This window comes from Citrus clementina, unplaced genomic scaffold (assembly GCF_000493195.1).
Source record: "Citrus clementina cultivar Clemenules unplaced genomic scaffold, Citrus_clementina_v1.0 scaffold_2, whole genome shotgun sequence".
In the NCBI taxonomy this organism is placed as follows: Eukaryota; Viridiplantae; Streptophyta; class Magnoliopsida; order Sapindales; family Rutaceae; genus Citrus; species Citrus x clementina.
Genome location: NW_006262688.1, coordinates 31,999,340 through 32,020,284, shown reverse-complemented (window position 1 = coordinate 32,020,284; position 20,945 = coordinate 31,999,340). Strand labels below are relative to the sequence as shown.

Below are 20,945 nucleotides of genomic sequence, written 5' to 3'. Positions count from 1 at the left end.
TTAGCGGCTTGAGTAAGTTAATGATTTGTGAGATTTACAGCATAAAATATGACACCTATATTTATTACTTTTCAAACCACAACTACAACATTCCACGTTACCAAATAACAAATTTTAACGACTTTACCGGGATGATGAGGAGAAACAAGCTATGGCATCATATAATTAATTATCAAATAAAAGTAATTATAAAAAAAAATTCTATAATCCGGTGATTAAAGTTATGACATCAATACAGCGATAAACATAAATTTTATAAAATACATAAAAATTTTATAAATAAAAAGTAAAATTAATTAATTAATATAAAACTATTAATTGTAAAAACAATTAAAATGGTTTCTATAGAATTTTAGTGAAAAATTCTTTATTCATTTACTTTAATTAAATGAAAAATAATAATCGATTGAAAAAAAAAAGAAAATTGTACTGAAAACAAGTGAAATAATTTTTATTGAATTAATTTAACTATATATTCTACATTATTCTAGGACTTTTATAGACTTTAATTTTCTATAATAGTTTTTTGTTTAGTACACAAGTTAATTAAGCAAGATTATTTGTTTTGATATAGATCAAGCCAAAACAAAATATAAAAAAAATATATATTCTTATTTTAATAGATACATATATGATATATCAATAAAATTAGATATAATTTTAAGTTTTAAGCATACTTCCTCTAGTTTTAAACTCTGTTCCTTACTTATACTTGGAGACCATTGTTGAGGAGGTGTAGAAAAATGCGGAACCATCTCGTCTTATAACAATTTTGAAAATCATTAAAGATTAGTTTTTCAAAATTCAATTTTGAGGGTAAGTATTATCCTTAATAAAAAATTGCATATACTACACAAATCCAAAACTATAATCATTTAATTTAAAAAAAAATCAGTGAATATATTAGGTAATCAATATTATAATAAGTTCTTATTCTATATGTTAAGTTTCTTTTTAATTTTTTTCAATAACTCTGGTATTAATTTGCTTGTTTTGCCTTCTATTCATAAGTTTTAAATGTAGTCTACAAAATTTATGTTTTAATTTACACTTAATGTTGATTAACTTATATTATATTTATAGATTTTTGTTTTATTTGCTAGAAATACTCCAATTACTATTTTTATATTAATTTACTTATTTTATCTTCTATTTACAAGTTTTATGTTTCATTTCTAAACTTTATGTTTTATTTCGCACTTAATGTTGATTTTATTAGTTTTATTTTATATTTATAAATTTTTGTATTATTTACTTATAATACATTAATTTATCAATTTTACATTAATCGATTGTAATACTTTCTCTTCACAAGTCTTACATTTCATTTCTAAAATTTATATTTTACTTTATGGTTAATGTTAATTTATAATTTTATGTTAAATTTAAAGCTGTGATTAGAAGTCACGAGACTCCCGACACCGACCTATAAAAGAAACTTAAAAATGAAAATTATTAGTAAAAAAGAGTCAGCAATTTTGTCAGTGCGTTGACTCTAACAGCAGCCCACTGCTCAACCACGAGAAAGCCCAAGTGCCCAGCACGTGTGAGGTTGCCCTTTGTCCCCTCATTCTCAGTTGACGATTAATTTTCAAATAATTTAATTCTCTTCATTTTGATTTGTTATTAATTATATTATGTCAAAGATGCTTCAGGTTCAGGTTCTGGTTCAGGATCAAGCCGGTGGAAATTATGTCTGTTTTTTAATATGGCAGGCCCCATGCGCAGAAGAAGCCCAGCATAAAAAAATAAATGTCGTTTGGTTTTACGTGATTTTTCTGAGACAGTGTGTTAATTACTTAGCTTGCAGACATATATTATGTGTTGAAACCAAATTATTGTTCAGTAATCATTCATTTAGTAAACATATGGTCAAAAATGTAATCGAATAGCCGTTGATGTGAATGACTAAAAGATTCACCGGGGACAAGTTCATAATTATCCGGCACGCTTACCCACATGCTATTGCAGTTCGCTGTGAGAAATCCCCTTTAATCACCAACTACATTTAACAAATATGTGGCAAAATTACCGCACCTAATCAGTTTGACATAGCTGCAAAATTACAGGCTTAAAAAATTAGCAAGATATCATAGCGGCATAGCCTTATTTCCTGCACTTATTTTTTGTCATGCTTCCTCCGTCTCTCTCCTTTTTAATGCCCAACAGTCAACAATCTGGCTATCTTCCTGAATGACCTTTACGTGAACCAATTCTAACTTCACATCTCAATTTTTACAAAATTGCAATTAATTATGTTATTTGAGTGATTGTTCAGGTTGTTATCATATGCATTTTTTATTGGGCTTGATACACATGTCGAACAATGAATGGACGGGGAACAATGCTCGGATAAGTCCCAAGAGTGTGGTGAAGGACGTGAAAAAAAGAAAAGTGAAAACCAATATAATTATATGATGGCATGCATGGCTGCACGCAGGCACACAGCTAGAGCAGGTGAGTTATTTCACAATATGATGTAAGGGCCAACTCAGAGGAGTGCGGTGTTCAATCACCATTATTATTTTTAAAAAGAATTGAGCATTGGGTGCACATGCATTGCTTCATCACCATATGTCATATATGTGAGTATGACCTTGCTCATTTACAAAACCTTCAACCCCCTATAAATACACCCATTGATTCGAGCTTCAACTTCATCTCTACTTCTTCTCTTGCATGTTAGCTATAGTTATTATATATTTGCAATCTGCAAGTACTTCACTTCTCTTTCTCATCAGCTCACCGGGGATCAAATTGCTAATTAAATCCTCTAGAAGATGACTATTTTGAGGAGAAACTGTGGATACTCAAAGATTGACAAGGAAGATCCTGAAGAGGTGAGTCGTCGGCGGGCGCAGTTTTTGATCTACAAAGTGCTCGTACAAGCTGATTCCAGAAGAAAGCCATCGTTTATTCGGATCAGATTATGCAAGCTCAAGATCAAGATAGGAAAGAGATTGAGGAAGTTGAGAAAAAGCATGTTAGTAAGCATATCTGCTGCCAGAATCGCTTTTTACAAGCAACTTATCACTCAGCTGACTACTTGGAGGCGCTTTTTCGGCCAGGGAGAGACCATTGCTAGTCTTCCTCCTTTGTTCAATTGAAACTAATCCACCTCCTGTCTTATATTTTGTTATTAATCTGTATTACTATTTTGCTGGCAGCAAATGATCCAATACATGCATGATTGTTTTGCTTTAAGTTGCTCTCTACTCTCTACAGAATTAATACAGAGCTTTTCAATCCAGTTTTCAGATTTTCTAAAAACCAGAAAAATATGAGCTTATATATTACCATCAAAATATTCTGGTCCTTGCGAGTTCAATTCAAGCTTATTTCAATTCTCAGTGCTACCGATTGACAGTTTGAGATCATGACAAATCCTGGTAAATTTGGGGTAGTTCAGAAATAATAATGAACTGACCAGACCAAGGTAGTTGAAATTAATTTGAAAAGAAAATGAACAGCATAGGGAATTTAAGTTTGGAGTTTAGGCAGTGGTACATATATTATCTAATAGTACTTTTTGTCCAGTAGAGTTGTGGGTTGGTAGATAGAAGATGGATTTGCTCGCATGCAGATACAGAAGCAGTGGAGGCCATATTTGATCAATTATATAATTAATCAATCAAATTGGATCGTAGTTGTTTGAAATCATTAATTAGATATGTTCGGACCACCGGCAAATAACCAAATATAGTATGGTGAATCTAACATATAGTACAGGATATATATGTGTGTGTGTGTGAATGTGCAGGCAAATTAATATACAATATATTGAGAGTTAAAAACTAGTCACTTTTTTCTGAAAAAAAAAAAATTATATTGGAGTACTGTAGAAGAACATAATAATTAGTTTAATTTTAATCTTAAGTTACGTGACTTATTACATTTATTTTGATTGACTATTTGAAGCCATTGTTAGATAAAAATTTAGTTATAATAGAGATGGCCTACTGAAAGTCCATAAGATCAATGTAAGTGCTGGGCAGAAAAATCAACGAAGTCCATAAAGATTTCAGGGTCTTACTTCCCAGTTCATGTCGTACTGTTCTACATGTCTTTTCCACAACTGTTGTATTAATTGATTGGTTGAGTAGTTGCCAGCTAATGCAACCCATATGGTCCAATGGGAGGCCTATTAATTATAATGTTGAAAAATTGACATTTACAGGTAATAGAATATGTGCGTAATATGTGCAAAAAACAGTGCAAATATTATTACAGTCTCAAGTCGCAAGCACGTTACCGATCCTGTGCTGGATGAACACTACAGTCTCAAGTCTCAAGCACGTTTTAAGAGCCGTCCGTCCAACTGGACATAGAATGAATAATAATAAAATGTTAAAAAACTAGTTGATGAATAGCAATGGCTGAACTGAAGGTGGCAAGGGGAAGCCGCGAGTGACAGGAATGGCATTCGCTGCACTTCAATTAATACGTCTTTGGTCTAGTGAGAGAGCCCTTGCAGTTATAATGTGTGAGAGAAAGAGTTCGAACCTCCGTAAAAGTATTTTGAGGTTAGTTTAATCCATAGAAATAATCATCTTTTTTACAAAATGTGAGTACAATATACACCTCTCAATGTTAGAAAAGTTTAAAAATTTAGGCAAGTACTTTAGAATATCATCCTTCAATGATATAAAATCGGCCAATTTCCAACATTAGATATTACAATTAGTATTTACGATCAGATTAATACAATTAAGATATCGTGTACATTGATCTTAGTTGTATTAATCTGATCGTAAATACTAATTGTAATCTCTAATGTTGGAAATTGGCCGATTTTATATCATCCTTCAATTCGAATTAACAAAAACAATGTCTCTTTATATAATATGGATTCCAAACATTCATGATCTGGATGTGAATAGGTCAAATTACTTATCTCGCGGTCTATTAGTGAAGTATCTCTCGAGGTATTGTGAAAAATGTTCCACTAGATATATTCTTGTTATTACTTGAACTCATATTTCTCAAAAGGTGGATCCCACTCTAATAGCCCCAAATAAATTAAATACGTCCAATAAGACACCCCTGGATATTAGAGATAGTTTAAAAATTTAGACAAGTACTTTAGAATATCAATGTACACAAAGGCGGATGTAGTGTAGGACTAGTGGGGGCTTGAGTCCCCACTGAAAAAAAAAAAAAAACCCTTTTTGTTTAAAAGAAAAATTAATAAATTTTTAAATAATCTCTATCAAATTATCAAAAAGTCTCGTTCTTTCAGTTTCTATAACCACAATAGAGAGAACATTTTCAGCAATGAAATTTGTGAAGAATGAACTTCGGAATCGGACGAGAGATGAATGGATGAATAATAATTTGATTGTTTATGTAGAAAAAGATGTATTTAATAATGTTGAAAATAAGTCTATTGCACAACGTTTTCAAAATATGAAATCGCATAGAGAACAATTGTAAATGTGTTATAAAAAATTTTATATATTCAAATTTCAATTTTTACATTTTGTTGTTATTTAATTTAGCCCCCGGTAAATTATTTTTCTAGATCCGCCACTGAATGTACACGAGATTTAATTATATAATATGATTTGTAAATACCAATTATAATCTCTAATGTAATATTAGTAATAATCGTGTATATCAATATTTGAGGGGAAAAAAAAACACAAACTCTTGTTTCATGCATGAATGACAACTCTAGCTGAGCTTTAATTTAAAAATAGGTTGAATGCATGTTAACTCTTCACTCTTGGGCCATGGCCTTGCTATTGCTTTGACTTGAGTGAGTGTTCATTCACCGCATCTAGTCTACTCAACAGCTCAGCCAATTTTCAAGTCAATTTTTGCGCGATGACGATGAATATGTCATGTAAATTCTCGTGCCACCACGTGCTTGCTGCCTTTCATCTGCATCGACCCTCTCTCCATTTAAGCAAAAGTTCTTGTCATAAAATTGTTCCTTTGGTGTAAATTTGGGCTGTCCTCTCTTTAGCTTAATTCTTCATCATGAGCGATGTTTCAGCTTTCATTGTTAAGCCTAGTTGAATATTATGGAATTTTTTTTCAAAGAAAAAAACCACTCAAAATGTATACAAGTCCCTTGAAAATCTTTCGATTGCAACTTTGATCACATTTTGTCACTCAAAATCCGTACAATTCGCCTTATTATGATGAATTTAAAATAAATGTTTTTATTGTGCATTTGTACTTCCAACAACAAGACAGACTTATGCGGTACCATGACTACTCGAAATGAAATTAGAGATGATAATGTGGATTGCAATTTCATACTCAAAAAATTTTCCATATCTCAAAGCACTCCAAGTTTCAAAGAAAATCTATTATCATATCAAACATTAAAAATTTTATGATCTTCACCACATATGTGCTGATCCAAAGATGCTGTTATTAGTGAAATGCCGATGTAGACCATATCAACAATCTACATGAGGATCGAAATTAGTAATTTGCATTCCACATTGATTTCGGTTTCATTTGGCATAATTTTTCAAGTAGAGTTTATTTAATTATAGTTTTTACAAATAAAGTTTCTACTAAAAAAAATTAATTGTTTGGTTGTCAATGAGAACTTTTATTAAAATTTTATAACATTACTTTAATAGATAAATTTTTTAAACTTATATTATGAAAAGAATAAAATAAATTATCAAATACTAGAGGATATTTTAAATATTTTAACATTAAAATAAAATTTAACCTCTACTCCCAAAAATCCAAAATTTAAGTTTTTGATAGTAGAAGTAAAATAGTTTATCTAAACTTCAAAAACTCAACTAAAACAATAACCAAATAACAACAAAAATAATAAGACCTTATCAGATTAAATAAACACTTATGATCATTATGAGACATACTAAATAAGCAATTCATCATATACTAAGCAAATTAACAAACGGTATAAGATATTTAAAGGAAAATATAACTAGAATTAACATAAGAGCCAAATTCCCAATTAAGATCAATGACAGTAAATTGCTGAAGTTAATTTTTTATGACCGAAATGACTTAATTGAATCATATGTAGTGTAATTATACTTATATGACATTTGTTTTTTTTATTTGAAATATGAATTGCTCCAAATTAATCCAAATTCTGAATAGATTTCTAAATCTAAATGACACTTTTATTTACATGACAAGAATTTCTAAAAATAAATACTAATTTTTTTTTTGCCTTTAAAAAACTGATAACCTATATTTTTAAATTTGTATCCTCACTAAATTAAATGTTAAAATATAAAAGCAGAAGTAATATAAATTGGAAAATGATGATCACTTCCCACCACTACAGGCATAAACGCAAAATCACAACTTAAAGCATGAATTAAAATCCAAAGCAGTAAAAAAAAGATTTTATAAATTCAGATTATATAATTACATAAAAAGCGAATTAAAATCCAAAGCAGTAAAAAAAGATTTTATAAATTCAGATTATATAATTACATAAAAAGCTTAAGAAAAATATCTTTGATTACTAATAATAGAAATTCATCAATAACTTGAAGAATGAAACAACTTAGCAAAATGATGAGGTATATCAGCAAAAAAAAAAAAAAAAAGACGAGTTTATATTATTTGGGTAAATTTGCATGGAATTTTGGAGTAGGTATAGAAAACAAATAACAACGTAGAGATGTATTTGACATTAAAATTTAGTTGTCTTATTCAATTTTTTTTTATTGTGTGTGTAGTCAAAATTATCCAAAAAGTATAAAAACAAATACTTAGAATTGACTTAATTAATTAAGCTAAATAACTTCAAATCGTTAAGTTAAAAAACAAAAGCATCTTTCCCTTGTAAAAAAAGTAAATTATTTTTAAACTTTTTTTGTTTAATTTGTTCCTAGCTTAAACTCTTTTGCTTTTATAACTTATATCCCAATACCCAATTTTACCACTCTTCGTAATACCGACGTTCTCCAAAATTTAATTTATGCAGCAACATTTACCACAAATCTCTTCAAATTTACAAGAATAATAAACTTAGGGAGATGGTCAATTTCCCCCCTACAGTAATTAATATATACCATTTTTCCTCCTACTGCTTCTATAATGGCCAAAAACCCTCATGACAGTATAAATTTATAATATTACCCTTATTTTCAACTACTCTTTTATTTATATTTATTATAAATAAATAAATCACAGAAACTAAATAAAAAATTAAGCATTAAAAACAAGAAATATATGTTTTGATATGAGAAAAAAATTAATAATAAATTTTTTTCTTGTACTTATTTATTTTATGAAAATTTTCTTATAATAAATATATAAGAAAGTTATTATAAAATGATAAAAAATTATTATAATAAAATTTGAATGACAAATAAAAATTTATTATAAGATAAATAATAAAATATTTTACCTATACTTTTTACATTTAATTTTAAAATATTACAAAATATTTATTATAAGAAAATGTTCACAAAATAAATAATTACAAAAAGATTTTACTATTAATTTTTTTACTCATATCAAAACATATATTTCTTATTTTTAATACTTAATTTTTTATTTAGTTTCTATTCATGTAATTTATTTAATTTATAATAAATATAAATAAAAAAATAATTAAAAATAAAAATAATATTATAAACTTATATTATCAAAAAGATTTTTTACCATCATAAAAATCGCAGGACGGTAAATGATATTTATTGATTTTTGTAGGGGGAAAGTGTCAATCTCCAATAAACTTATTCCAAAGATATGACGGACCCATACATTAATACATTATTGAGCGTCGTTTGATGCTGACGTGGACATCGACTCCTCGAAAACCCGCTTTGGAAGGCACTGTTTGTTTATTCTTTTTGCGCATTGCTAGGATGCATTCGATCTTAAAAGAATGCCAATCTCCAGTTCGCTAAACCAAACAAGTCCCTCCATTTTTTGAAGCCTGGTAAAAACCTGGTAACGTTTTCGTTTCGAATCCTTTTTAAGTCTTTTCTCTGTTTGGTTGCCGAGAAAGTGTAAGAAAATTTAAATTCTGATCAACTCTATACTTAATAGATCAGTTTCCACTTAATTAAGCTAAAATCAGTATATTCACTTCTTTATCTGTCTATTTTTTTTTCCCCGTTTTAATATAATCTCATTCAAACATTTTCAGCCAATTCTGAGACGTTTCGGTCACTCTAAATCGCTTTAGTTAATCTCAAATTGTAGCAATTCCTATGGGGTTTTGAAGTGAAGCATTTGAACCTCCGTAGGATTTGGTTTTTAAGTGTTGCGAGAATGAGTGTGGTGGGGTTCGATATTGGAAATGAGAATTGTGTGATTGCGGCTGTGAAGCAAGGTGGAATGTTGGATGTTTTGTTGAATGATGAATCCAAACGTGAGACCCCAACTGTGGTGTCATTTAGCGAGAAGCAGAGGTTCCTGGGATCGGCTGGAGCTGCTTCTGCGATGATGAACCCGAAATCAACAATTTCTCAGGTTAAGAGACTGCTTGGTCGGAAATTTAGGGAAGATGATGTGCAAAAGGACCTTAAGTTGTTTCCATTTGAAACCTGTGAAAGTCATGATGGTGGAATTTTGATTATGTTAGAGTACTTGGGGGAACTTCATAAGTTTACGCCAGTTCAGATACTGGGAATGTTGCTTTCCAATTTGAAGCAGATAACTGAGAAGAATATAAAAATTCCCATCTCAAACTGTGTGATTGGGGTTCCTTGTTACCTCACAGATGTTCAGAGACGTGCTTATTTGGATGCAGCAACAATTGCTGGCTTGAAGCCATTGAGATTGATGCATGATTGTACTGCCACTGCTCTAGGATATGGTATATACAAGACTGATTTTTCCAATGTGGGTCCAACTTATGTTGTTTTTGTGGACATAGGTCATTGTGACACACAGGTCTGCGTTGCATCGTATGAAAATGGACACATGAAGATACTTTCTCATGCATTTGATGAGAGCTTGGGAGGGAGAGACTTCGATGAGGTTTTGTCTCGTTATTTTGCAGCACAGTTCAAGCAGCAGTATGACATTGATGTTTATACAAATGTTAAGGCATCTATTAGGCTGAGGGCATCATGCGAGAAACTGAAGAAGGTCTTGAGTGCAAACGCCGAGGCTCCACTTAATATAGAGTGCTTGATGAATGAGAAAGATGTCAAGGGTTTTATTAGGAGGGAAGAATTTGAGAAGCTGTCATCAGGTCTTCTGGAGAGGATGAGAATTCCTTGTCAGAAGGCTTTGGCTGGTTCTGGTCTCAATGTGGAGAAAATTCATTCAGTTGAGCTGGTTGGTTCAGGTTCTCGGATACCTGCTATTTCAAGGATGTTAAATTCTCTCTTCAATAGAGAGCCTGGCCGGACAATAAATGCAAGTGAGTGTGTTGCTCGTGGTTGTGCTCTTCAGTGCGCAATGCTCAGTCCACAATATTGTATTAGAGAGTTTGAGGTTTGTGTTTTCCTCTAGTGCAATGGACACTGTTTTTTTAAAACTCTTTGGTATTTTAATTTGATCAATATGATTTCCATCGTTTATGATCTTTCTTTTTTTCTCGCAAACTATCTGATTATTATACTTTTCTTCAGTGTGATAGTGTATCTGAGCATGGGGCCTATATCAAGACTTAATATATCTAATTTTCTGTTATCAGGTTCAAGATTCCTTTCCTTTCTCCATTGGATTCTCATCTGAGAAAGGTCCAATTTGTACATTTTCAAATGGCGTGCTTCTTCCTAAAGGCCAACCATTTCCAAGTGTTAAGATTCTTACATTGCATAGAAGTAATGGTTTCCAACTGCAAGCATTCTATGCTGATCAGAATGAATTACCATCTGTTGTATCTCCTCAAATTAGTAGTTTTATGGTATGACTCTATTCGTACATACTTTTCTTTTCCCCATATATATTTAGATTGTCTAGATTTTTTGGTAATAGTATATTGATTGAAATAATGCAATGCTGACAATTTAGACTTACAATTTCTTTTGACTTCTTGGGTGCTTCTGAATTTTCACAGCATTCACTCCTAATGATGATATTGTAGTGCATCTTTCATTTCTGTTTTTTTTTTTGGGATATCCAAAACTGTTAAATTTTTAAACCCATCTCAGTTTATATCAATGCTTGCTTAATTAATATCCTCCATCCAAGTATTTTTATAAATTGAATTTCCTGAAACATTACCACAAATTTGTATTTAGTCTGTTATTATTCTTTGCATGAAATCTGTAATTAGTCTTTATTCAGAGGACGCATTTGTATTTATGTGTTTTGGTATTTCATCGTCTCTTTTGGGTTTTTAACTGTTAAGATTCTGTGTTTGTGCTTGAATTTATGGTTTTTGTAGATTGGGCCTTTCCAAACTTCCCATGCGGAAACAGCAAGAGTCAAAGTCAGAGTACATCTAGACCTTGATGGGGTTGTGAGAGTACAGTCAGCTTCAGTGAGTATATAGTTAGATCAATGGACCTTGCAACACTATTTACCTTCTGTTGTTTTTCTGGTAATTACTCTGATTTGTTTTTAATCACTTCTACTTGATCAGTTAATTGAAGAATTCGTGGACGATTCTGTGAGAAGGGAATCCAGGGATGCTCATTTGACTTTAGAAGAAGATGCCAAATCTGATCATACACCTGCTACAGCAATTGATCCTGAAGTCAGTTATCTTAAATTTTCTGTTCCTTCATTCATAAGTTCACCATATATCTGTCCTATCTAACTCTTGTTTGCATTTGCATTATTTTATCACTTCCATTAACATCCCCGTGAAAAGATATTAAAATAAATTTATTTGGAAATGCTTGCTTTAACTGTTTGTTTTATAATTCAAATTGCATTGCCCGATTGATGATCTCTGGCTTAATTATTAGCAGTTGTCCCCACCTAACAGTGCCTCTCTGAAGATGTTTTTGTTTAATTATATTGCATATTGTTATGAACTGATTTTATTCTAACTAAGGATCAAAAGTGTTAATTTGGAAGGTTGATTATGAGTACAATTTTCTTTTGCAGATAAATAGAAAGGGCAAGGTCCTCAAAAGGCTGGAAATTCCAGTTAATGAGAATGTCAATGGTGGAACGACAAAGACTGAGCTTTCTGAAGCTGTCGAGAAAGAACATCAGTTGGTGCAGCAGGACTTGAAGATGGAGCGAACCAAAGATAGGAAAAATGCCTTGGAGTCCTACGTCTATGAGATGCGGGATAAGGTACATTTCAGATATAATAGCTATAACATCCTCCCTTTTCTAAATAACAGCTATCAGGATTGAAATTAATAACAAAATTATATGATCAGATTTCAAATATATACCGGAGTTTTGCCACTGAGTCAGAGAGAGAAGGAATCTCTAGAAATCTTCGAGACACTGAGGAGTGGCTCTATGAAGATGGAGATGACGAATCTGAAAATGTCTATGCAGAGAGGCTGGAGGATCTTAAAAAGGTTACTAGCTTGTACATTTTTTTTTTTGGAGTCATGTAAATCAATTTCCTAACTGAAATAACTATCTAATTCCAAAATTTTATAGCTTGTTGATCCAATTGAAGGTCGATACAAAGATGAAGAAGCCAGAGCTCAAGCTACTGGTGCTCTGCTAAAATGTGCAATGGACTACCGGAAGGTTGTCGAAGCACATTCACTTCCATCCAAAGTGAGAGATGCGGTATGATCTTTGTCCTGTAATAGGTTCTAGGTGAATAGAATGACTATTAGTAAATCATTCTACTATCCGAACGTTCTTTTTTGCAGGTCATTGATGAGTGCAGTAAAGCAGAGGAATGGCTGCGAGAAAAAGTCACACAGCAGGACTCATTACCCAAAGATGCTGATCCAATATTATGGTCGACTGAAATCAAGAGAAAATCAGAGGCTCTTGACTTGTATGTTTTCCATCACTAACCTATACAAGTAAACAAAACATACAGTCCATTCCTTACTAGGATAATAGATGATTCAGATAATTTCGCAGTATACAATCCATATTAAGCTCAGAGGGCAGAGATTCTTTCATAGTGAATCCACCTATATGTATGAAAATTATCAATTGTAGATGTCCGCATTTTGTTAAAAAGTCCAGACTGGCAACTCTTAATATCAAGACTTGCTAAAAGGCAAAAATTGTGAGTTCCAATGCATTCATTATGCCATGCAACTCTTTACACCGAGAGTTGAGAGAATCTGTCTTTTAGTAACTCTTGACATCGAGAGTTTTTGTTCAAGATTTTGACAAAATATGGATGCCTGGAAGAGATAAGGATATTATATATAGGATTAATTATACTTGTATGTGCTGTAAATTTAGTCACATATTCACAAAATCCTACAGATGACAGTGTATGGCACAAAAACATATTGCTCTAGTTAAAAGAACAGCCAAGTTTATCAAGGGTCAATCAAGCTCCAAAGAAAATTAAATGTATCAGATAATTTCTGTGACTGTTAAATTGCTTCGTGTTTCATTTTGTATTCAACTATGTTATATACATCCACATCAGGTTTGTTCATCCCTTATATGTAGGGAAGTTGGTATTTTGCCCTTCGTACACCCATCTGAAGGATTTAACAACTGCACTTATACTGACCATATGATACTCTCTTTTTAGTGTTTGTGTTATTGATTATTTGGGTCCATTTAATTTTTGTGATTAGGAATATATATATATATATTTTGGTTGAAAAACTGTTTTAATTCGATGTGGTATGTATCTGGTCTCTACCATGGCGCAGAGAGGCTTGAAACTTCTTATGAGGTCGTCACAAGAGAAACTTTTTGTAACACCTTGCCATTGGATCTTCGTTTATGCCTCACATGTTTTGCTAGTTTGTATTTAATATCGATGATCAATATACAATCTTAACTCTCTATCATCGATCGGTCGTCTCTTTAGTCCATATGTTTGCCAAATCTCCTTTTGGTGCATGCGTGTATATTTTGTTTCTGCATTACACTTTTGTTCTTTAATGTCTGACACAATCTATAAATTGTATTTTTCAGGACATGCAAGTGCATAATGAGATCCAACCCATCTGTCCCGATAAGAGATGATGCAAATGACTCGGACCGGAAAAGAAAATCAGATCACATGGAGTTGGATTAGATTTGTGAAAATTAGACACCGAAGGCAAAAGGAAACAGCACTAACGAAGTTTAAATGATTTTAGATTTACACTGACCTGTTTAGAACTTTTTACGCTGTTGTTCACAAGTACAGTGGGACGGTCATTGTTGCTCAAGGGAAACGCTGATTTTTTTTCATATTTTCATAGGTTTTCAACATTGTGTCGGCATTTATTCAATGGGATCCCCTAGGCTTTGGATCATTTTGTTGGGATTTAAATGGTGTGTATAGAGGATGATTCTGAAGCATCCATATTGTTTGCTGATTGGTTTTAGTGAATGATAGTCAACTATTATACTGATCTGTGCGTATGTGTGTGAAGCTAAGGATTGGAATGTTTTAAGAATTCAATTACCCGGTAATTAAATGCAAATCTTGAAAGCAAATAGTCTTGACTCCAAACCAAATGGGAAAAAAAGAATGTTTTAAAATGGTAAGCGGCAAAAATTATTTGATAGCTATAGGCGGTTGCATTCGTATTCCTGCTATCTGCCTCAATCAGTTATTGCTATTTGGCTGCTGGGGGTTGAGAGTTCTGGCCTTGAATTGATGAGTCCATGCTGACCTGCCGCTTGCACTTGTAAGAATTCTGGTTTCTTCAGCAAGAAATCAATCAATTCTTCAGAAGAGGTTGCTGCTTGTCTTCCCATTTATCCAATCGCATCTTTGCTTTCTCCACCTGAAACTCCAAACCCAAAATATCTCAAGTTCTACATCATAACCTGCCTGCCTGTAACTCAAAACTACACCTAACCCTCTTGTGATGCTGATGCAATGATGCACATGTGACGTATTGATAAGATCATTAGCCCGGCCGAGGGAGTAGAGAGACAACTACTTGTCTTGGAAATGTAAATGCTTGACGCTTGACACAATCAAGTGAAATGAAATCTACGTCAAAGTCACATCATTGTCTAATTTCTAAGCCCCACATGCATTTTTAAGGCATCGTCTGGCTTCATTAAATATGGGTAAGAAAACCAAAAAAAAAAAAAAAAAATGATTAACTCAAATGAACTTGCCTCTTTCTTCCAGTCGGTACGAATTGTTACCCACAGTAAAATAATGGTCTGCATAGCGGTTCCTCCGATCATCCCAGACCATATGCCCTGCTCAAACAAACTAATTAGTGGATCAGAACTAAAAAAAAGGATTGGTTTCGAGGGAAAAAAACTAATGGAAGAGCTTTAAAATAAAAATAACTATATATGTATGTTACTTAGAAGTGAAGCAAAAGAGTCAATATATAGTGATCGTTACTAATGTCGATTTTTCACCTTAGCGCCAAAGTTGAACTTGAAACCAAGAAGACAGCCCAATGGAATTCCAACAATGTAATAACATGCAATATTTACATATGCCACGAAAGCTTGCCATCCACATCCAACAGCCACCCCTTCACCATTTAAATTGACAACTTATTATTATAACACAAAATTATGATGGAATTGATGGGGAAAAAAAAAAAACACAAGTCAATTTTGAGGGCTTTAATTTGTCCTTTTGCATTTGCATGCTTTCTAATAGAATAATGTACCAAAAAATAAGAATTAAACAGCATCCAATGCACAGAGTGCAAATGAGCACATAATATTAGGTATGGCCAACACACTAATTTTAGTTAAGAACAGCCCGAAGCACCAGGTAACGACACTATTTCGTTAGCCACCCTCGCTGATTACTTTTTTGATACGGTATTTATTACAAAAGACCGCTTGTATGCATGGTAATAAATATTGCTGCCAGAAAACAAATAAAAAAAGCAATCTCTGAGTTACAAATAATGTAAAATACACTCTTCACATAAACAGTACATGTGTAGGGTTTACGTACTATTCATGTGAGAGGTGTATTTTATATTAATTGTAACTTAGAGATCCCATAAAAACATGTTACCTGTACTAAATTTTTAGATGTCATTTCATAGAGAAATTCTAGAATACATCTGTTTCCTAAGTCACTCATACAATAAGTAAATAATGTCATGACATGTGTGTATTTATTTTATAAATTATCATGCAAGTAGTGGTTGTATTAAACTCAATTACACATGTTATGCATGCATTAATTGATTGTAATACAACATATGTATTTTAAAATTATTCCATTTCATCACGCAAGTAAAGAAAATAAGAAATATATGCATGTACGGACCTGATAACACAGGTTGAACACCATTGAGGAGAAGAGTGAGAGCCAAGAGTGGACATAGCTCTGAAACTGCATTGGCCACGACCTCACCACTGGTGAAGGCATAGCTGATGACGTGGCGAAGAGCCAGCACTATGACGGCAAAGACTACAGAAATTATGAAAGAGATTGAAGTCACCACTACAACCGAAAATGCTGCTGCCTTGGGGTTCCCAGCTCCAAGCTCATTGCTCACCCTCACACTGTTTCAATTAAATTCCACACATCGTTTAATTAAAGTGAATCTTTTTACTATTACGGTTTATAACAAATATTGAAAAAGAAAAAAAAAACACTCAAATGACTAACCTTGCAGCTGCATTGAACCCAACTGAAACCATGGACAACAACCCAGACACAGCCATACTGCATTAATCACCGTATTAGTTAAAACAAATTACTAAAAAAGACAAAAGAATTAGACAAAAAATCATTGTGCCCGATATAATGAAACCTATATAATGCATTAGGGTCCTGTTTGGAAGCTAGTTGCTGTCACTTGAAAGCTATATTGACATAATTTTTCACTTCTATAATGAAAATTTTATTATAAATTTAATAATTTTATTAAAGTTATTGTTTAAAAATTATGTTTACTATATATTATTAACTTTTATTTCATAGTTAAAACTTTTTTTCGGCAGCAGCTGTAAATTAAAAAGTACAACACCTCAATTCCAAACATGCCTAAATAAAGTTAAATTTGAATGTTTAATCATACTTTTTGATTTTATCAAGATTCTTGACGCCAAAAATCTTACTAACATACTTCTTTTTCTTTTTTTATAAAACTAATAAACTTGATAAATGAGATTCTACTACTTGGAGGCTAGAGCTCACCAAAAGACGCTTTTTTAAAGACTTATTTGTTTACTAAAGTGAAAAATAGAATTGTTATGTGGTAAATAGAAGTGTGAACAACTTAGTCTCCTCCCAAAAAAAACTTTTCAAATAAGATTAAGTCTATATTATTTTAATTAATTTTTTTTCTCTCACAAAATAATAACAATTTATATTTCTCTTCCTTCAAGAATGATAAGATAAAAATAATATAATATTAAATTAAAAGCTTTAAAGAGTTTTTACAGAGAGAAGCACTAATTTGTTTAAAGAGTTTTTTTGAGCTCTTTTTAATCATGAGCCTCTTTAAATAAGAAATAAAATAGTGTTTTGCCGATGTTAATTTTATAAATATGTGTTACTACAAGTGGCAGGCTGAAGGAATATATTTTGTCAGATTTAATGGAAGTGGGCAAGTGGCTGAATAACGACATGAAGAAAGGGTTCAATAATATATATATTATCCATGATGAAATGGTGAACACCAAATTAATGAGTCAATCATTTGGTAAATTAATTGAGCTTTCGAAACGGCTACTTGAGAACAAGAATTGGAAACAAAATACAACACGTAATCAATTTTGAAAACCCAATTCTTTATCAAAAGATATATATCAGAAGATGTTAGTATCAATCGTTAACACAATCACTGTTGAACGATAAATCATATAGAGGGACACATTGGACCACAATGTACGCGTGTGTGTAAGGTTATCTTTTCATACTAACTTTCTTGGGGAAAATAATGGCCTTTCATGATTTCTTAACTCAAAATGATTAAGATTAGAAGAGAATCTCGTTCCTACTATTAAAACAAACAGGTGTCTGAAAATACACTTACCAAACAGAAAGAGAGTCCAAGGCAAGCTCAGGATTATCGAGCAACCCTGCTATCAAAACAAGTATCTGAAAATACCATGTCTCCAAGCAGAGCATCACCGCCGACGATCCCGACAGTTTCAGGAATTCACAGATCCCGGAAAATGCCTGCACACTAAACCCAGTCCACGTGTGCTTACACTTATCGCTCATCAAGATGTAAGCAAACTGGGCCCCGACTATAATATACCACGACAAACTTAGCACCAAGGATGCACCAATCAACCCCACGCCAAATTTGTAAACCACCAGCCAGCTTAGCAAGAGGTGCAACACAAGAGTAGCAGCTGATATGTAAGCACTTGGAAGCACAATGCTCTGTGCTTGGAGGAATTTTTGTATTGGGAAGTTCACAGCGTAAGCAAAGATTTGTGGGATCAGGCCGTAAACAAACAGTGCAGCCGCGGACGCCACAGCCGTTGATTCTCCAAGTAAGATCAACATTGGCTTACAAAAAATGTAAACCATCATCACTGGCACCCCTGTAGCCAGTAGAACAAATGTTGCTCTTTGCATGTATACGCCTAGCATCTCGTATCTGCCGGCGCCGTAGGCCTGGCCACATAGCGTCTCAACTGCACTCCCCATGCCGAGCATGAGGCCGTAGGCGAAGAGTTGGATGCCGCTGTTGCCAAGAGATGCGGCAGCGAGCTCGAGGTTGCCGAGATGGCCGCAGAAGACGCGAGTTGAGAGTGACATGAGGTTGTTGATGAGGTAAACAAAGACGGCTGGTGCAGCAAGACGGACGAGGAGCTTCAGTTCGAGCCAAGAGGCAATCTGCAGCCGCTTGAAACACGACAAGTTGGTGTCGGACAACACATTTTCAAGTCTACAGCTTGCATCTGTAGCTTCGGATTCTATAATTGGTTGGTATTGGGCTGCTTCTACTCGAGACTCCATCGCTGTGCCTCTGTGCGTGTGATGATGAAGATTATTAACTTTGGATTGGTTATAGCATTGTAGGATGAAGAGGATTATTTTTATACTGTTCAGCAATATTTAGCTACACACACACACACACACACACACAGGATACTTCCAAATAAGCCATGAGTGTCACACTGCCTGTACATCTTTGATTTAGCAAATTTTTAAATCTTGACGATTAGCTATTATTTTATTTTTAATTTCATAAATATTTAATAATTGGCTTCAATGAAGTTTCACGTGGTTAGCTAGCACACATCAATATCACAGATGAAGTGATTAATTGAAGGAGTTAATTAGAAAGTAATATTAAGTCTGGTTACAATACTGTAACATGGAAATTAATTAATGACTATATAAAGTAGGTGTGTGGAGTCCATGTTTCCTTTTGCACCTTGAGAGAACAAAGCAAAAGGAATTTGTCTCCATTTGACGGGAGGAGTCTTAATAAGTATAATTTTGCATGCGTTGCCCATGGATTAACTTTCAAGTACAAGTCAAGTTAATGGCGTTTTAGAAGATCATCATATAGCTACTGCCTAAGCCCGGATGCAAGCAGCAGGTAAGCGTGTGTACATCTCTTCTACATGGGAAAGTGATGAACATTGTGATGCATGCGAGACGGAGAAACAAAAGTGATTAAGTATGTAATTGAAATTTATACCTACGTTAATACACTTGAGAATTTACTGGGTTTTCATTAAGAAAATATTAACTGACCACTTGTCTGCACACTATATTTCTATTGGCCGTCTCATAATTATTCTAATAAAATAATTTTTTGTATTAATTTATGGCAAGATGTTTATAATTAACTTATATATTTTAGTCTTTTTGTATTTTCATTAAAATTTCATAACCTATTGTGTTTTTTTTTTCTTTTTAAAAAGTAACATTGCTCTTTTACTAATTGTCGGATGTTAACTTGACACGACTATTTGTAAAGTAAAAGTGTTTTCCTCTCCATCATAAGGGAGAAAAAAAAATTTGTGTGTAGTTGTCCTACTAACTCGCATTTTAAGATATGAAACAGTCCAATTATACTCTTTTATGCAGGAGAGCAGTGGGCTTCACTATAGGACTCACTAATATTTTTAATATTAAATTTATTTAATATATCTCATTATAAAACCCACAATTAATATTATTATAGAACTCATTACTCTCACATACGACAAAATACTATTAAATTATCTCAGCACCTCAGCAATTTCATAAGAGTCCTCCTTCCAGATGTTTGGTAAAAGAAAAAGTGAAAATAGAAATTGTAAGAAATCATAGTCCGAGCTTTATACAATGGCAATTCGCCCTTTCTTCTTCTTTTCTTTTTTCTTTTTACCACTTTATTTAGAGTCGATGTCAATATATCATGACTCACGACTAAAAGGGTCAAGCCCTAAAGAAAAACCACCATTCATCCAGAAACAGACCACAAGTCCAAAATTAAGTTAAAAGATGGCTGGAGACAAGTAGAGGAGGAAGAAAACAGCCACTATTGCATTTATTGGGTCCTAAAGTTGGAATTAAATATATATTTCTAGTGCTATAAGGATGGATTTAATTAATTTTATGACATTTGGGTAGTTCTTTTTTATGTAAATATTGAGGCAGTTAAAAATTTAAGAACACTAACTTATAAATGAAATGTATTAAATGACCCTTTCTTTTGCCAGAAGGCTGATACAGACAACATAAACTCCCTGACTGACCGAAGCCACTCGGCCTTTGGCCGAGTGGTGAGAGCTGCTGCTCTCCAACTTGGAGAGCAGCAGTTCGAACCCCCACAATGCATGTGGGGGTGTTTCCTTCCTCAAATAAAATTGAGTGAAGGCAGTCTACTTCCTTGCCCCAGTGCGAGGAGTAGACATCCCTCGAATATTTGAGAGGGTTAAAATTTGGGCAGTGCTCCATTAGATTTGATGTATGTTGGTCCCAGTTATAGTCTGATTTGTACATATCAGTTATATTCTCATGTAATATGAGTTGTAATCTGAGCAATAGTCTCATGTAATCAAAAAAAAAAAAAAAG

The 20,945-nt window shown here is 32.9% G+C and overlaps 3 protein-coding genes across 7 annotated transcripts; 2 read left to right on the top strand and 1 right to left on the bottom strand.

The window, feature by feature from the left end:
• The first annotated feature begins 2,449 nt into the window (after positions 1-2,449).
• LOC18051876 lies at positions 2,450-3,204 on the top strand. The gene has a single exon (XM_006448970.2). The coding sequence runs from the start codon at positions 2,781-2,783 to the stop codon at positions 3,105-3,107; it is 327 nt and encodes a 108-aa protein (XP_006449033.1). The 5' UTR covers positions 2,450-2,780; the 3' UTR covers positions 3,108-3,204.
• A 5,544-nt stretch (positions 3,205-8,748) lies between these two features.
• Positions 8,749-14,379, top strand: LOC18051875 (heat shock 70 kDa protein 16). Of its 5 annotated transcripts, none has more exons than XM_024190546.1 (10): positions 8,749-8,899; positions 9,110-10,407; positions 10,610-10,822; positions 11,306-11,401; positions 11,504-11,617; positions 11,974-12,168; positions 12,258-12,404; positions 12,490-12,624; positions 12,711-12,841; positions 13,957-14,379. In XM_024190546.1, the coding sequence occupies exons 2-10, from the start codon at positions 9,235-9,237 to the stop codon at positions 14,057-14,059; spliced, it is 2,307 nt and encodes a 768-aa protein (XP_024046314.1). In that variant the 5' UTR covers positions 8,749-8,899; positions 9,110-9,234; the 3' UTR covers positions 14,060-14,379. The 5 variants fall into 5 exon arrangements, with proteins under 5 accessions (XP_024046314.1, XP_024046316.1, XP_024046312.1 ...); XM_024190548.1 differs by having other exon boundaries at positions 8,749-8,910; positions 12,490-12,612; XM_024190544.1 differs by having other exon boundaries at positions 8,749-8,910.
• An 11-nt stretch (positions 14,380-14,390) lies between these two features.
• LOC18051874 (protein DETOXIFICATION 40) lies at positions 14,391-19,076 on the bottom strand. Its single transcript, XM_006448967.2, has 6 exons — positions 17,952-19,076; positions 16,580-16,636; positions 16,235-16,473; positions 15,358-15,476; positions 15,103-15,189; positions 14,391-14,759 (listed from the first exon to the last, which is right to left on the bottom strand). The coding sequence occupies exons 1-6, from the start codon at positions 18,887-18,889 to the stop codon at positions 14,694-14,696; spliced, it is 1,506 nt and encodes a 501-aa protein (XP_006449030.1). The 5' UTR covers positions 18,890-19,076; the 3' UTR covers positions 14,391-14,693.
• Positions 19,077-20,945: the final 1,869 nt, after the last annotated feature.

What these genes read in the sequence shown, in the direction of transcription:
- LOC18051874 (XM_006448967.2), bottom strand. Translation starts at nt 18,889, where the DNA reads ATGGAGTCTCGAGTAGAAGCAGCCCAATACCAACCAATTATAGAATCC. An exon ending in AGTTCAACTTTGGCGCTAAG is followed by an intron (nt 15,190 to 15,357) that starts GTGAAAAATCGA and finishes TTGTTTGAGCAG; the next exon opens with GGCATATGGTCTGGGATGAT. An exon ending in GTACCGACTGGAAGAAAGAG is followed by an intron (nt 14,760 to 15,102) that starts GCAAGTTCATTT and finishes TTGGAGTTTCAG; the next exon opens with GTGGAGAAAGCAAAGATGCG.
- LOC18051876 (XM_006448970.2), top strand. Translation starts at nt 2,781, where the DNA reads ATGACTATTTTGAGGAGAAACTGTGGATACTCAAAGATTGACAAGGAA.
- LOC18051875 (XM_024190546.1), top strand. Translation starts at nt 9,235, where the DNA reads ATGAGTGTGGTGGGGTTCGATATTGGAAATGAGAATTGTGTGATTGCG. An exon ending in CTCAAATTAGTAGTTTTATG is followed by an intron (nt 10,823 to 11,305) that starts GTATGACTCTAT and finishes TGGTTTTTGTAG; the next exon opens with ATTGGGCCTTTCCAAACTTC. An exon ending in CATCCAAAGTGAGAGATGCG is followed by an intron (nt 12,625 to 12,710) that starts GTATGATCTTTG and finishes TCTTTTTTGCAG; the next exon opens with GTCATTGATGAGTGCAGTAA.